The 16,309-nt window shown below is 41.9% G+C and overlaps 1 protein-coding gene across 11 annotated transcripts in view; it reads left to right on the forward strand.

Moving 5' to 3' along the window:
* Window positions 1-16,309, forward strand: part of SIPA1L2 (signal induced proliferation associated 1 like 2) — a 215,790-nt gene that overhangs the window by 126,614 nt on the left and 72,867 nt on the right. For all 11 annotated transcript variants that reach the window (XM_070492583.1, XM_070492576.1, XM_044758848.2 and 8 more), the window contains 2 exons: window positions 5,719-5,893; window positions 10,166-10,269. In XM_070492583.1, coding sequence (XP_070348684.1) covers window positions 5,719-5,893; window positions 10,166-10,269 — 279 coding nt within the window. The remainder of the gene's footprint in view (window positions 1-5,718; window positions 5,894-10,165; window positions 10,270-16,309) is intronic.

The following is a 16,309-nucleotide window of genomic DNA, read 5'->3' on the forward strand; positions in this document are numbered from 1 at the left end:
GCAATAAAAAGGTACACATAGGGAGGTTGGGAGCTTAAAAGGAAACAAAGCGTATTGAGTCTAGAGCATATAAGACCTTGAATGCTAGCTGAGGAGCATGCACTTGGTTCAGAAGGCAGTAGGGAGCCATGGAAGGTTTTCCGGTAGGATGTGACATTATCAGAGCTCTATCTTAGGAAGGTTATTCTGGTAGAAGGGAATTGGACAGGTTGTTGAAGATGGAGACTGATGGTCGCCTGGAGCTCAATTATGTGGTTGCTGACATCATCCGGGAGAGAATTAATGATGGACAGGACTGGGATAGTGGCCCATAAGATGGGAAGAAGTCTTTTAAGTTTCATATGCAAGATAACTTGGAGGGGGAACTGAGAGGTAGGTGCCCAAATGTCTGCAACTTATTTTAAATGATTAAATTTCTATTTAAATGAATGCTTAAAAAAGTAAAAGACAGTAGTGATGTATATTTCCAGAATTTCCCAAGGAAAATTGTTTTGCATATTTTTGAGGGAATATAAGTTATTTTTTGGTTGACCCAGTAATTCTCACTGTGGGATATGAGTGGACTATTTGATACTGACATGGCTGGAATTCTCACAAAGTGGTGCAATTGGAATTGGTCTGTCTAACAAGTCAACACTGCATTATTAGTTAAGGGAAGCAGACACTGTAACATTCAGAATGAATAATCCTGAGATCTCTCTGTCTCAGGAATGAAGGCTGACATATTAAAAACAACAACTAAATCAAACCAAAACTCTAGACTTGAGCAATTGACTTCTAAAATTATGTGATAATGCAGAATGGTTTTACCATGACCTTTAACTGGTGAAGTGTGTGGAATGCACAAAATGTCCATGAAACAGTTGAGGAAACCATGTTATCATGGAGGGTTAGAGAGGAGGTGTCTGTGCTGGTTCAGTTCCTCTGAGTTCAAGCAAGCTTGATGAGAGGAGCAGCATTCGTTTTCATGTCGCGGGAGAGTCTGCGAAGAGAACTTGCCACCTGTGTGGTAGTTCTTTGTCCCTTTATGTTTCTAGTATATGTTGGCTCTCCTTTTAAAGTACATCACTGTACTTGCTGCATAGCAGGTGCCTAGTGGACGAGGTATTTGGTCCTCTCCGCTGCTGTAGAAAATTCCATAGATAGCCCATTTTCCCCATGCCTGAATTCTAAAGTCCTCGAGGCCCTGAGAGACATTGCGGTAACTACTGTTGATTTCTCCTCACAAACTGAAGCAGGTACTTGGAATGTCTGTGTAGCAGAATAAGTCCAGAAGCTAGACCATAGAACTTTTAAAATTAAGCATTGTAGGTACTTTTATTGAACACCCATTTACTATCTGATGTCAAGGAATTAATTTTGAATATTGGGTTCTGCTTTTAAGAAAACCAATGCATTGTATAGCCCCAGATATATTTCATGCATTTTTACTTTGAGATTATATTTGCTTGACTTTAGTATACTTTCTAATGGTGTACAATATGGCATTTTTAACTTCCCATAACTCCTTTTTTGAGGAAGGTTAGCCCTAAGCTAACATCTACCACCAATCCTCTTCCTTTTTGCTCAGGAAGACTGGCCCTGAGCTGACATCTGTGCCCATCTTCCTCTACTTTATATGTGGGACGCCTGGCACAGTGTGGCTTGATAAGCAGTGCGTAGGTCTGCACCCAGGATCTGAACCGGTGACCCCCATGCCGCCAAAGCAGAATGTGCGAACTTAACTGCTGCCCCACCAGGCTGGCCCCCTTCCCGTAATTCTTAGTGGTATCTAATTCCCATATTACATGAAGAAGAGATACTATTTCTTTTCATCTCTAAAAGATATTGGACAGCTTTTTTAACATCCCAGTTTCTAAAGGATGCTTAAAGGTCCTCCCTAACCTGTAGGGGTTTGAAAGTTTATTCCAGGTCATGCTGTTTTTACTCTCTGCCCAGAGAGGGGATAGGCCAATTTTGTGTTACTGTTCTTAATCTTGAAAAAATATTTAGAGGATTTATTGTCAGTTTCTGCTTTCTTGGAGTTTGTAGTCCATCCTGGCTTGACACAGTCCCTGAGTATATCTGCTCGGTACAAGACACGTTTTAGTGGGAGACTCAGGAGGTGGCAGTCTTTGAGTCTGGTGAGATGTTTTGAGGAGGAAGACTCCATCCTATGGAGAATTATAAGGAAAGTAATTATTTAGCTACACTTTGAAAGTTTTCTTAATTTATCTATATAAATTCACTTCTTGACCTATAAAATTCCAATTTTCCTTTTTGCAAAACCTATCCTAATTTATATAAAAGGCAAATGTATAAAATGATATAGATTGACATTTTCAAAAAAACAACTGAGATAAATTATGACAGTTCACTGTCTTAGAATATATGGCATCTTTGGCAGAATGATTAATTTGTTCTTAAGGCCGACGGCCCCCTACTCTTGTCCCCTCACTATTGTCTGTGTTTACTTACACACCAGGTTTGCTTCAAACGAAGTCAGGCAGGTCTGCAGAAAGGAGACTGCTTGCTTAGAACAAGTCGTTTGAGTTGGCAGAAGGCGGTGGAAGGGTTTTCCTGCATGCTGGAATTTATTTTCAAGGCAATTCTGAGGGTTTGTGTTTTGTCACCTTCATTTAAATTTAAATTTTCTTGTCAATAATGATGAGCCTTCTGGCCTGAGGAGTAGAGCAGTCAGTTTTTATGCTGTCTCAGGAAGCACAGGAGATGTGTGCTGGATGGTCTGCTTGTCTGTGCCGCCTGTCTGTACGTCCAGTTCTCAGCGCTGATGCGGTAGGGAGTTCTGACAAGTGACTTTTTTTAGTTTGCAACAGCACTGACGCTGGTTCCACCCCAGGACCGTGGCACTGGCTGTCATTCACAGCAGAACAGTTAAATAAAGGTCAGTGGAATGGGTGAGTGGTTAGGTTCAGCCTGGTGTTTAGAGGACTTAGGAACAAATCCCTTGTTCTGAGAGAACTGGAAATTTGAGCCCAGGGGGAGCTGGAGTCTCTCCTCTGCCCTGTGTCAGGCTCAGGCTGAAGAGTGTGTTGTAGCTTTCTGATATTCCACAGGAGGAGTGGCTGGTGGTACGTTTCCATTGTTTTCACGAGGTGTGTAAGAGACTCAAGTGAGAGAGATCTCTTCGCTGAATGTTTCATTCTGTTACCATTACAGCCTTTGTAGTAAAAAGCCACCTCCTCTCCTCTAGCAGACTGATCAAAGAGACAGAGCTGGTGAATGCCTGGGAGTGGTGAACTTGAGTAGGGCTGTGCCATACCGTGTGTGTGTGTGTGTGTGTGTGTCTGTCTGTCTCTCTCTAATAAAGTGTTCGTACTGGAGCCAGAGCTCTGGTGGCCGTCATGAGACAGCTGGGGGCTTTGAAATCTATTTTAGCCGCATTCCCTAATTCCCCTGGTCCCGGGGGCTTCTTGGATAGAAACACAAACCTTGTTCATGGTTAGGATCTAGACCCAGGCTGGTTTGTCTGCTGCCTGAGAGGAAAGTGGTATGAAGTGGACAGCACCGCACTGAGCAAAGAAGTCCCAGGGAATTTCAGTTCTCTTTCCCTGAACAAGAGTCCACAAGGAATATCAAGTCCACAAGACTCAGGAGTCACAGAGAGAAACTGTCCAGTCCAAGGAGGGCCCTGCTTAGCCAGCATGAGGCCACACCAGGCCAAACTCTGGGGCCCCAGACGGCTCCACTCTGGGCTCGTCCCCCAAAGAGGTGGGCGTGAAAAGAGGAAGGAGATTCCTGCTGGAGAGGCCAGGGCAGTCTGGGACAAGCTGCAGATGTGGCCGGGGGCATTGGAGGCAGGATGGCACAAGAGGAAGTGGCCAGATGGTAGGTACCTGGTGGTGCTCTGAGGTGCGAGCAGCGGGCAGAGGAGCAGATGACGGGTAAACAGGGGCGGCAGCCCTGTGTGAGCTCCCAGGATAGGATGACAGGATGACAGTCTCCACTGGGTGCAGAGGAAGCAGTGGATGCTGGGCTTCATGGGCATTCAGGTCCGTGGGACGTGGGCCAGGACCACTCATTCCACAGGATTTCCGGTCGACTCTCCTGCTGGTCGGGGCCAAATACCTGTTTGCCGAATGTACTTTAAGATCCTGAAATGTCTTCTGAGTCACTCAGGAGCCGTTAGTGTTTATAATGAAACAATATTAGGTGTTTTTATTATACTGAATTGTTTTTGAAGATGATGGTCCATTTGCAGTCAATGTGGTGTCTCCTTTATTTGGATAGTTGAGTTGATCAGAAACATTTACTCCTCAATCCATGGATGAAAGGAAAATATATTTTTTCTTGACTCCACCTAAGAAGCAATTTAATACAATTCAAAATGCCACAGTATAAAAGAGCTTACACACGGCATCTGATGTCCCCACAGTCAGGGGCATCGATCATCGTCTTCACTGTGCCATCAAGGAGCATGTGGCTGTGACAGGAGCCCCAGCCTGTGCACTGTCCCCCCTCCGTGGGATCCATCAGTGTTGGTAGCTCCTTCAGTCAGACTGAGCAGAGGATGTTTCCTTTTACATCCCCTGTAGCACTGAGTCAAGGTCAGATGCACTCAGAGAGCATTGGGATTGAGTGTCTGCTCTCAGTAGATCCGAGCTGCAGTGAGGGGTTTCCTGCAGCCTGCTCAGCTTCCCCAAGCAGGTGGCTCCCCACCTCTCTGGGATTGCATGTTGTCATCAGGTAATTTTGGCTGAGACTGCTTTTATCACTGCCGCTCGAGGGAAATGAGTACCATTTTGCCTTATTTTACCGCGATAGTCAGCTGTGAATTTTGATTAAAGGCTCTATTTTACAGCTTGATCATAAATGTGAACAGCGTTATGGATTGATGCCTTTCGGGAATTGGTGATGTCTGATAATCTGTCAGTCTGTGAGGCTCAGATTGCTGGTAGTAAGATTAAGTGCTCTGATTCCGTGAGTGAGAAGCAGCTCCTCTTTGGGGAAAATAAGAGAGCTATAAAAATGGATCCCGTTTCTCCTGGCCCGGGGAGAGAGCAGCCCTGAGGCCTCCAGCGTGATGGGGGACTAGCTGTGAGATGGAGTTACAGCAGGAACTCCTCAACAGCTCTTAAAATTCTTTATGGTCTATTGTATATTTAGCAGATATTTCCTTTTCAAGATAGTCAAAAATGGAGGAATGACTGTAACTGTGCAGCCAAAGTTACTTTTATGAAAATAAAACATTATTTATAATATATCACAATTTCCATTGGGATTCTCTCCTTACCAGACCTTAATTTGATTTGTCTTTTCATTACAGTCTTTCATATTTTCACGAATGCTCAAATAAGAACAACAAAAAAGGCATTAAGAGCCAGAGAGGGAAAACTTTTAAAAGTTTGTGGCCTTTTTTTCTTTCTGACTCATTACTATGTGGAGGGTATAAGACTATTTCCACAGTTGTGTTTTGTCAGTAGATGCTTGAACCTGTCTGTCCATTTTGAGAACCTGACAAATCCCGCATGGCTGTGGCCGTACATTATATTGGGCTTTCTGCCATTTTTTCCAGCTGTATTTTGGGGTTTCTGGGTTGATGTATTTGTAGATTTTTCTGCAATGACAGTTGCTCATTCTTTTGCTTATTTGCTGATGGGAATTGTCCTGGCATGCTTGCCTGAGAACAGAATTCAAAGCTTCTGTAGTTTTTATTTTACTGGAAGTTAGCTTGGCTGATACTCTTTGCCAAGTAATTGCATTTCTCCCCCATTTCAGCTGAGCTTTCAGCACAAGATTGGGATCCTTTATTGCAAAGCGGGCCAGAGCACGGAGGAGGAGATGTATAACAATGAGACGGCGGGACCAGCTTTTGAGGAATTCCTTGATCTTCTGGGCCAGAGAGTACGGCTGAAAGGATTCAGTAAATATCGAGCTCAGCTAGACAATAAAAGTAAGCTTCGTATTTGTGTGTGTGCACAAATTTAATTCTCCAAAGGTAGGCATACTGCATAAATCTAAGCGAGCGATCACGTGCCCTCCTGTTTTTGACCCTGGAAGCGGCCTAGCAAGCTTATTTGGGATAGAGTTTAGATTTCCTCAGATAGGCAAAGGAAGCACATTTCTCAAGAGGTGTGTGTTTCACATAAGCTCCAAAGGTCAATTCTTTTTCCTTTGTAACACCAGCAGAGAGATTCCCCACTGTTTCCTGAAGAATCTTTGAATATTTTGTTCTTTCTTTTAGCCTAACCTCTTCTGTTACACCCTTGTTCCATTGTACCAAGGACGAGCTCTGCCTCTGTTTCTAAAAGACAAAATATATTAACACATTCCCTCCTGCCAAGCTCCTGGGCTTATTTCGTTCATTTCCGGTTTTATGATGTTAAGGCAGGTGAAGCACTGATTAGAAGTTAATGCATCCTTTTTTTTTTTTTTGAGGAAGATTAGCCCTGAGCTAACTACTGCCAATCCTCCTCTTTTTGCTGAGGAAGACTGGCCCTGAGCTAACATCCATGCCCATCTTCCTCTACTTTATACGTGGGATGCCTACCCCAGCATGACGTTTGCCAAGTGGTGCCGTGTCCGCACCCGGGATCTGAACCAGCAAATCCCGGGCTGCCAAGAAGCGGAATGTGCGAACTTAACCACTGCACCACCAGGCTGGCCCCTGATGCATCCTATTCTTGAAGGACCTTAGCCAGGTCCCTTTGAGTGGGGCACGTATTAGCTCTAAGGTGCAGATTGACTGGCCGATTTAAAACACAGACTTTACGCCATCCTGTGATGTGCGAATTTGTCTCGTGTCTTCGTTTAGATAACCGTATTCCTTACGGTCCTCATATATTCTAAATATTTTATCTTTTGTTTTTGCACTGGTATTTCGTTGCTATCAGCACCTAAAATTCCAGGCAGAGTAATTTTTGTATTTTGGAAAATTCTGCTTATTATTAAGCAGTTAATTGCCTGCTCTTTTAATGAAAAGAGATGAGCAGGTCAATTCTAAAGTGGGAGGATCTGGGAGACCATGTAGCCCACTCCTAGTAGGAGTGATGAAGTGGGAGCTTTTGCCCTGTGGGAGCATCGCCATGTGGCCGAGCCGGGATTGGAACTGATGCAGCCTGAGGTCCTGAGACTCCCTGCCCCCAACATCCAGTACCTTGGACCATTACTGATACTCCCTTAGATCAGGGTGGGACCAGGTCTTTCTGAGCCTGTCATCAGTTCTGGCTTTTGATCTATTTTTGAAAGTTACACTTAAAGGATAGATCACAAGACCCGGAGATGGTGTTAGCTCACATGTGGGCCCCTGTGTGTCCTCCATACATGCCAGTGTTAGCATTTGATTACTATATTGAATGCATATTGCTCATGCCTCAGATATGTAAAGATTAGGAAATCATTCATGACATCCACTGTGAATATCCACGTATTTTAAGAAAAGTCAGTGAGAGTTTTTAGATTTTCTTTGAAAACTCCTCTTACCTGCAAACCACCCTGACCCCCCAGAGCTGCTGGCCTGCTGCCCTCAGGATGCCCTTCCTGGAAAACCGCCCCTGACCTGGACTCCTTACTGTGCATGCCTGTCATCTCTTTTCAGTGGGGTGGATTGAGGAAACATTTTAAGAACTTCTGATCTGTACATTCCATAGAGCTACAACACAGATAATGCAGATGTTTTTCTATGTATAGAATTGACATCGGCTTTGAATTTTTATGACCTTGGAGATGTCCTTGATACATTACAGACGTAGTACTAAGCACCTTAGCTTAAGGAAATGATAACATAAGAACGAGATTTTGACATGTTGATTCTAATAATCAACAAATCTTTATTTTTATGAGCAAGGCATTCTGTGAGATGCAAAGAAATCTAAGACATTCCTTTAATAGAGTGGAGGTTTCTAAGAATTATGTTTCGTGGAATTGTCAAGTAAAAATTATGTCTTTCATGGAACAGACAAAAACAAATCCTCCTTTTTAAATTCAGGAGGATTGTGTTCTATCTGGTTTTAACTCTGTCTGCCCATAGGACCTTGGTCACATCTGGGCCTCATTTTCTTCACTGAAAAATTCAGATTGTTGGGCTAGAATATCTGGGGTGTCCCTTCCAGCTTTAAAATGGGTCTTTTCTCTCTTAATGCAAAATGAAATGGAGCAGAGCGGATGTCCTGCTGAGATGCTCTGTGAATCAGAGTAGAGCATAGACCCCAGGCCATGGACTGCCTGTCTTGGGTCTGGGTGCAGGGAGTGATAAAACTGCCCTACATCTCTTGTCCAACAAAACTATTTGCAGCAAACCCTGGGACAAGCTTGTCAGTTCACCTTCTCCATTACCATACTGATGTTTGAGATAAAATCTTTCAGAATATTTAATTTCAGAAGTTCACCTTTTAGTACTGCGTGGAACAGACAAATTATGATCACAGTTTGAAAAGTGTTTTTTCTCCCCAATGTGCATTTTTGTTTTTACATTGCAAGTTCCTGAATCTGAAACCTGTTGACTAGACTATTGAATATCTGTCAGCATTTCTCTTACTGAATCTTAACTGGCCTAATGACAGAGTGTCCTGATGGGAGTCATTGAACGTGCTGGGTTATTTCATTCTCTGACCTTCAGTATTGTTATCAGTGAGGCAGTTCTTCATTGAAGAGAACAATGTTCATCATTTCCTTATGACTGAGCTTGCTCAATTCCGAAGCCACATTCACTGTTGAGGTCCTGAGCCAAGGCAATTGAAATGGAACATTACTTTCTAAGAAGTCCTATGCAAAATAGCAAATATGCATTTAATGAATAGTTAAAAGAGAAAATGCCTTTATTTTGGGACCGGTTAATATATAGCTGGTTAGGTGAATGTCCTCTCTGACCATCTGCAGGTTGGTTGTCCATATCTACATATAAACATTTTACATACTCCCCTTATTCATGAAATTCCCTTCTATGCGGACCTTTTTAGAGTCTGCAAGACTGTGTATGATACCTTTTCTAGAGAATATTCAGAACTATTTCTGAATCAGATGTGAATATTGGAAAGAAAAACATACTGCAGGATTCAGAAAGGAAATAATAAAGGTCCTTCAAGGTTAAATGTTTTAATGTTTTTAAAGTAAAAATTAAAATCTTTAGATTAAAAAAGGTTAACCCAGGAGAGCTACTTAGAGTTTCCCCAACAAACAAAATGAAATAAACTTTGTTTTAAATGATATTGAATGGTCTTTTTTCTTGTTGCTTAAAAGGTAGAAAAATAAACCTATATGTAAGTCCAGGGTTGATAAAGGCAGTCCTGAATTCTGTGTATATCCTACTTTCTATTTATCTTTTTTTTTGTTTATTCATATGCAGAGTGGTTCAAAACTCTACCTCCAAATTGTTCTGTAAATGTCGTATGGTCACCGTGTTGGTTTGGGTGTCTGAAACTCTCACTCTGAGGTTATCTGTTGGTAATACAGATGGATTTTGGATTTGCGAAGAATCACTCTACTTTTCAAAAGATGAATACTGTATGATTAATAGGGTTCAAATGTCGTGGTTCTTAACATGTGTCACTGCATAATATACACTGAGATCATGTTCGTTCTCCATAGTCTGAATCATATGACCGTATGGTCACATTGCCTATTGAAAAGAGAAGAAAATTAATTACATCATTCAGGGGAAGAAATCTTTAACATTTTTTGTTCCCATTCCATGTTAAGTCAATCCTGTTTCATTTTGCTGAGTTCTGGATGATTAAGTGCCCAAGAATAACTAAGAATTAACTATAAACACACACCCAGGCACAAGGACGGGGCAAGGATAACTGCTGATTAGCTCATACCCCTCCAGCCATTGCACCTAGACCTGCACCAGGCCGTCCATTCATCTTCCTTCCTCCTCTGCTGGCCTGTACTCCTCATGGCAGGAGCACCTTGCCCACGGTGGGTCCTCTAAATCAGTATTGCGAAGGCAAGAACGTAGAAGAAAAGAGGGAAGCCACGAGTTCAGTAGAAAGCACGTGGGTGAGAGCAGATAGGGAGAAAACGGAACACTCTGACTGCAGATGTGGGTCGGGAAGTGTGGAAACTGTACAGAGAGAGCAGGGTGACCTCCAAGACGCTGGTCATTTATAGTGGGCTGGTTTGTTATTTTCAATTGAATTGCTTTTTGTAATAAGGACCTTCTAAGTGTTAAATTGCTAATTTTGCCATTGCCTAACTTGTTTTTGTTGTCCATCTTTGTGTTTAGCTGATTCTACGGGAACTCACTCCCTCTACACCACGTACAAAGATTACGAACTCATGTTCCATGTGTCCACCATGCTTCCCCACATGCCCAACAATAGACAGCAGGTACGTCCTCCGCCTCTCTCCTTTGCAGCCAGTGCCACGTCTGACGTCAGCCCACTGATGCTGTTGGTGCAGTGAGAATTTGCAAAGAATCATTGAGTTTTATTCTTGAATGGCATTAATAACCTTTGACTCTTTTCTCGTTTGGAAGTATTTGGGCTTTAAATGGGAGTATTGCACAAGGGTTTTTGTCCTTTTTCCTTATAAAACTCAGAAACTCTTCTATGGTCACCTTTATTGTTTGCTAGGCAAAATCTTAAGGGAAGACGGTATCAAATGTGTTAATTATAAATAAGCCAACTGTGTACCTGAACTCAGGTGTCTACATGTGAGTTGATAACTTATTATAGAAAATGCTATAGGAAAGGATATTATACCTCATTCATCACATGCTTTAATTTTAGGGGTTTGATTATATTTGGGTTAAATAAGGAGTTAAAACAAAGTTTGTTTCCATGCTTAGGAAGCTTAGTTCTTCTGATGTAACTTAACTGCCCTCCTTTGCTCAATAAGTATTTGTCAAATGAATGAAACTTACATGTTGAAAAGAATTTTTTTTCCTGCTCATGAGGTTCAGTGAAGGTAGTCAAAATACACATTTTTCCAAAAAAGAAGCCACTTGCCCTCTCCATGTCACCAGTTACAAGAAGCACCTTAGATCCTACAGCCAGAATGAGGAAGCAGGCTCCTTGATGCCCAGCCTGGCTCTTCACATTCAGGGCAGCAGCTCTCTTTTTGTTTTTCTTCTCATAATAAGTTGCCAGCTGGATATTCTTGCCATTTTCTATTTAATACTTAACCTCAATCCTTTGTCCTTCCTGAATTTTCGACAGTGTTTCTAGTAACCACAGTTCTTCAGCAGATCTCTCATATGTGCCCACAGGTCACGTATCTGTATGTTTTTCATGAGATGGAGTTACAATCACTAATCTCATGTATGTATTGATGTATCTTTTAAGCTAAAGGATTTCTAGCTCTTAAAAAATTTATCTGAAATAACGCCAGCTAGATTCAGTAGGTATTAAGAAGCTTAATTTAGACCTGTGCAGTTGTCTGGCAGATACTTGTAAATCAGGCAGTAATTAAACTCCGTTGAGTTGTTGCTCAGAGAACTGATCGGGCTTCTTACTCAGGCCAAGAAAATCTGTCAGGACGTTGGCAAAGGTAGAGCCAGGGCCTTTTGACCCCAGTCATCAATGTTCACCCCACAAGGCCCTCCAGCTGCCTAATTACTTGACTCGTTGGACTCCAACTGAATTGGCCCTCTCCTTTCTCATATGGCATCCTCTGGAATTTGGAAGTCTGCTTGACTTGACTGCTACCAGAACTCAAAACTGGCTTCCCTCGTTCCCTTTTAGCTGTATGGTAATTAAAATTTGTGGGTTTATGAGTTCTCTGTGCCTGATTTTTTTTTCACTGAAACTATTGTTGAAAAGTCCTACACACAAAAATGTGGATGGAGGGGTGGGGGATGGGGAGTGGGATAGATAGGGTGTTTCAAACTTCCCAAACTGGAGATTAAAAAAAAAAAATCCCTGTAAATTGAAACTAAACATTACAAATTCTGTAGCCTAAAGAATCAATTTGGTTACCTTTTGGGTTTTTTTTAACTTGAGTGACAACCCATGGCATTAAGTCCCAGCTACTAGCTTTGTGCCCTTGGGCAAAATTTTCTAGCTTTGGTTTTCTTTATCCCTGAAGGCAGGGACTTATATCTCTTTTCCTCACCGAGGTGTCCTTGTGCGCTTAGAACCATACCCAGAATATAGTAAGCGGTCAATAAACATTTTTTGAATGACTTAATGAATGTTTCTTAGATAATAGTTAGAATTAAATGAGTTAATATGTAAAAAGAAAGCACTTAAAATAGTGCCTGGCACAGTGTGTGCTCAGTAAATTTTAGTTGTTATTTTATTTTCTAATTTATTAACCATAGAACAGGAGTATTTTAGATGACTTAACTTGCATTTTATGTTCCTGTTCCCAATCCTAAAGATCTGTTATAGATCTATTATGAAAAGCTAAGACCTGGATAGTTAAGAAAGTAAGGGACTAATTTATCAATAATTTTTTAAAACTGTTTTTACTTTGACATTTAATATTTTGCTAATCATGAGTAGTCATCAGAGTATTTTGTTCATAGATAAATGATGCCACTGCAATCTTGGAGCATGTATTTTCCAAATTTTTTATGGGTCGTACTGACTCTTGCCATATCTCTCACGTACCCCACCCATGCCCACAAATTATGTTGATACCAAGGGCATAAATGTCTGGGATGACCAGCTGAGTTCATGACTGCAGTTTCAGGCCACAGAACTTAGCAAAGTTAGGTGGCCTATACATAAATTGTGCCTATAACCTTGGTCTCATTAGCACCATGGTATTTGTGACTATTTAACTGGTCCAGACTTGTCCACATCAGATCTAATTTCTTGTGTTTGTTCTTGTAATAAATCAAGCTGAAAGCTGATTCCAAGATGTTTTAAAAGTCTTTAGAGAGTTCACCACAGTTGCAAAAGAGTTCAATCTTTGGAATGTCTGACTCTTACAAAGAAAACGTAGCCAGACCCAGGGAATGATAAGAAACCTTGCTCCTGGAGGGTTTTCCGTCTTCAGCGAAGTCCCGGCGGTCTCTTGGGGCCTGTTTGGCAATCAGTGCACTTTTCCCAGGGCTGTCTCCCCACGAGCTTCCCTTCTGATTGTCCTGGGAGCGAATCATAGCTAAGCTATCAGGGGATGTTATCAGTGGACAGAACTCCACAAATTAGCTTCAGACTTCACTTTGGCAGAGAAACCTTTTCTTCAAACTAAGAATAAAACAGATAAAGGGAGCATGTTGGCTGGTACTTAGTAAGCTTTTTTTTTTTTTTTTTTTAATGCATGCGTAAAGTTAGAGCTGCTCTGCTTGGAAGGGGTATCCAAGCCCCCTGGAGTTAGTGCACTAAGGAATAAGACCGAGACCCTAGGGTTCTGAGATTCCGTTTAAAGAATGCTGGTCTCGGCCTGCTGACGGGCTTGACATCTGCAGAGGTAACGGAGACACACCATATTATATATGAGCCAGGCTGCAACCCCTTCTCCCTGTAATTTAGGTAGATGGTTGACTCTGCCTTAAAGGGTTAGGCTCCTCCCCTGAGTCCCTAACTGGTGCTGCTGAGGAACCATTCAAATACTGGAAGAATCTGCCACAGTAAGTGCTGTTCGAGCAGGTCCTGACTGCGCATGGGTTCACCCATAAGTAATAATATGGAATATTTTGGAAGAATAAACTGTTTACTCAGCTTTCCATGATGAGCTTTATTCCCAGACCCTAAATAGGAGTATATACCTATACCAGATAATAAGAATCATTGCTTAGAATCAGGATTGGTATAGCCCAGTGTCAGAAGAGAAATACTTATATCTTCATAATCCCATTCTTATCCTCCCTTTTTATTAAATCATTAAAAATCCATTTTCTTGGTTTATTTCAGTTTCTCCATTTGCAAAATATTCCCAGTGTTGCTTAACTTGTTTCTACCTTTACTCTTGTTATTGGTCAAAGATTTTATGTACTATTTTATATTAAGTATTTTCTGTAAAATATTAAATATGTAATATTTTCATATTGATTATATACAGTGATAAATCAGCCTTGAATCCTTGAAGCAGTAATTAAACTTGATGTGATCTTCTTGCTGATCTAAGAATGGTCAACTAGCCTTCGCTGCTTTGGTGGAGGGTGGGTGAGCAAGGCTTTCCTTTTTTCAGTATAGAGGTTTTGTATTTATGTGGTAACATGTATAGGTTTCCCTCCCTTTCTTATTATTCAGACTGCTCTTCCATGTTCATTTTTTCTATGTTTCTCCACAGGAAACTCTAGATATGTCTTAAAAATCAAAGCAAAATTCTGATCACTGGTGCACACTCTTGAATATGGAGTGTCTGAGGGGAAGTGTTGTGTGTATTTATGTGTGTGTGCACATGCAAAATTAGGAAGGTCTCTGAAAGAGAAGCTCGCCCTCTGGAAAGAGGAGAAGCTTCCCAAGCAAGGGGTTAGCAGGTGCCAGGTGCCTGCCTGCAGCAGAAACAGGGGGGCTATCTGGAAGTCTAGAAGGAAAGAGGAGTGAGAAGGTCACCGAGGTGGGAAGGATCAGGTCGAAGGAGTCTTTGTCTGCCCTGCTCCTGCTGACAGGACTTGTAGATTCCATCCTAAGGACCGAGATCCAGAACTTGTGATTGTTTTTTTTGATGGGGATACATTTAATTTTTTGCTCAGTGCTGAGCTCATCCCTTTGAATTTCAGAACTTGTAAGATAATCATTAAATGATGCAGTTTTCTCTTTGAAATCTTGCTAATTTTCACATATTTGCTTTTTAAGACAAGAGACTCTCTCTGGAGATCTGCCTTCTCCAGTTTCAAATTAAGCTTGCTTTCCACTGACTCTTGACTCTTAGAAACTTCTGAACCGCATCCCAGCTGCTTGTCTTTCATCCTGTGCAGCCCACTTCCCCTCTCCCCTCCAGAGCTGGGTGCAAAATGCTGTGTTTCTCCCTTGCTAGGTTAAAAAAGAAAGAAGTTAATAAATGAACCTATTTGCATAGAGGCGAGTGGATCTAACCTGTTCACCTTAATGCCACTTTTGATCCCATGTGGCTGCCTGACCGTTGTTTTTGCTCACTTTTGATTATTGCCCTGAGTTCAGCCTGGTCCTGTGAAACTCGGGAGTTTGTTTAAGGAATGCAGAGTGAACCCAAAGGTTGCTATTTCTGCCGTATCTGCAGGCTTTTGGCTTGGAATTGGGTGAAGAAGCACGTTTTCACCTTCCTTGTCACAACAAGAACGTATTCCTGTTTCACAGCTTGAATCAAGTTTGGGAAACTTAGAATCTAAATCTGTCGAATACAGTCTTTATTAACTCACTCCTGTGGTTGAAGACACCGAACTGGCGCTCTTGGCGCTGGGGAAGTATTAGGAGCGTCGCGTGTCCAGAAAGGAGAGGCGGGGCAGGCCCAGGAGATGTGCTCCTTTGCTGCCTGAAACAGCGGCACCAGCGGCTCCCGGGATCCCAGGCCTGCCTCCATGTTTTCCTGATGTACTTGTTCCAGACTCCGGTTATACGGAACTTCACTGACCAGTTAGAAAAAGATGTAACTAACTACTAAAGAAAACATTTATCTCTGTTTAAGAAGCCCAAGAAATGACTTAGGTTGCTTAATGTTTGATAGAATCCTGAGAAACTGTGAATAATGTTTCTGTTAACTTTCCAGATGTTTAGTCTCTACGCAATTCAAGCATCCTGTTAATGGACAGGTGTTAAATTTTCTTGTTTTATTCTCCTACAAAGAGCTTTAGATCTTACTCTTAATAACTCCCCTTGCTCCTCTCTATACCTCTCTCCCTGCACACACACTTTTTTCCTCTACCAAGTGCGTTTTGTCACTGTGGTTAAATTTACCAGACTTTTAAAAACATTTTTGGCCCGTTTTACAAAGCAAGAATGTATGCTTAGAAAGGGACAGAAGCAGTTTGGCATGTTGTCAAGGAAACTGGCTTTAAAGTTTCCTCTAACTTGCGCCTTAAATATTCCTGTGGTGGAGTATAGAATTGGACCCAACGTCTTCCTTCAGGAAGAAGAGAGAATGGATGAGATGAGCTGTCCCATTTGCTGTTGCAGTGGCAGCAGCAGCGAAGCACTGACTAATGAGTCCATCCCGCGCTGTAATCAAGAGGGCTGGCCACTGTGCCGTGTCACTCAGGATCACTCAGGGAGGAGGAGCTGCAGCCTTCACTCTATGGCGTTGGCCATTGTGAGCTCCATCTTCTGATCATCAATCTGAGAATTCCTGTGTTTCGAGGATATTGAGTAAAGTACAGTGCGAGCTGTTGTGTTCCACATTCAACAAATATGTTAAACACAATATTAGATATTTTCGGTATTTTTTTTAACTCTTCATTTGTTCCTGAATTTCCCTTGTCCTGTTACGGTACCTTTGAGTCATGTATTTCAGTTTTTGGAGAAACAAGGGAAGACTATCTTAGCCTAGTAGGATTTCCAAC

The sequence above is a fragment of the Equus asinus genome, chromosome 2, assembly GCF_041296235.1.
Source record: "Equus asinus isolate D_3611 breed Donkey chromosome 2, EquAss-T2T_v2, whole genome shotgun sequence".
NCBI lineage: Eukaryota > Metazoa > Chordata > Mammalia > Perissodactyla > Equidae > Equus > Equus asinus.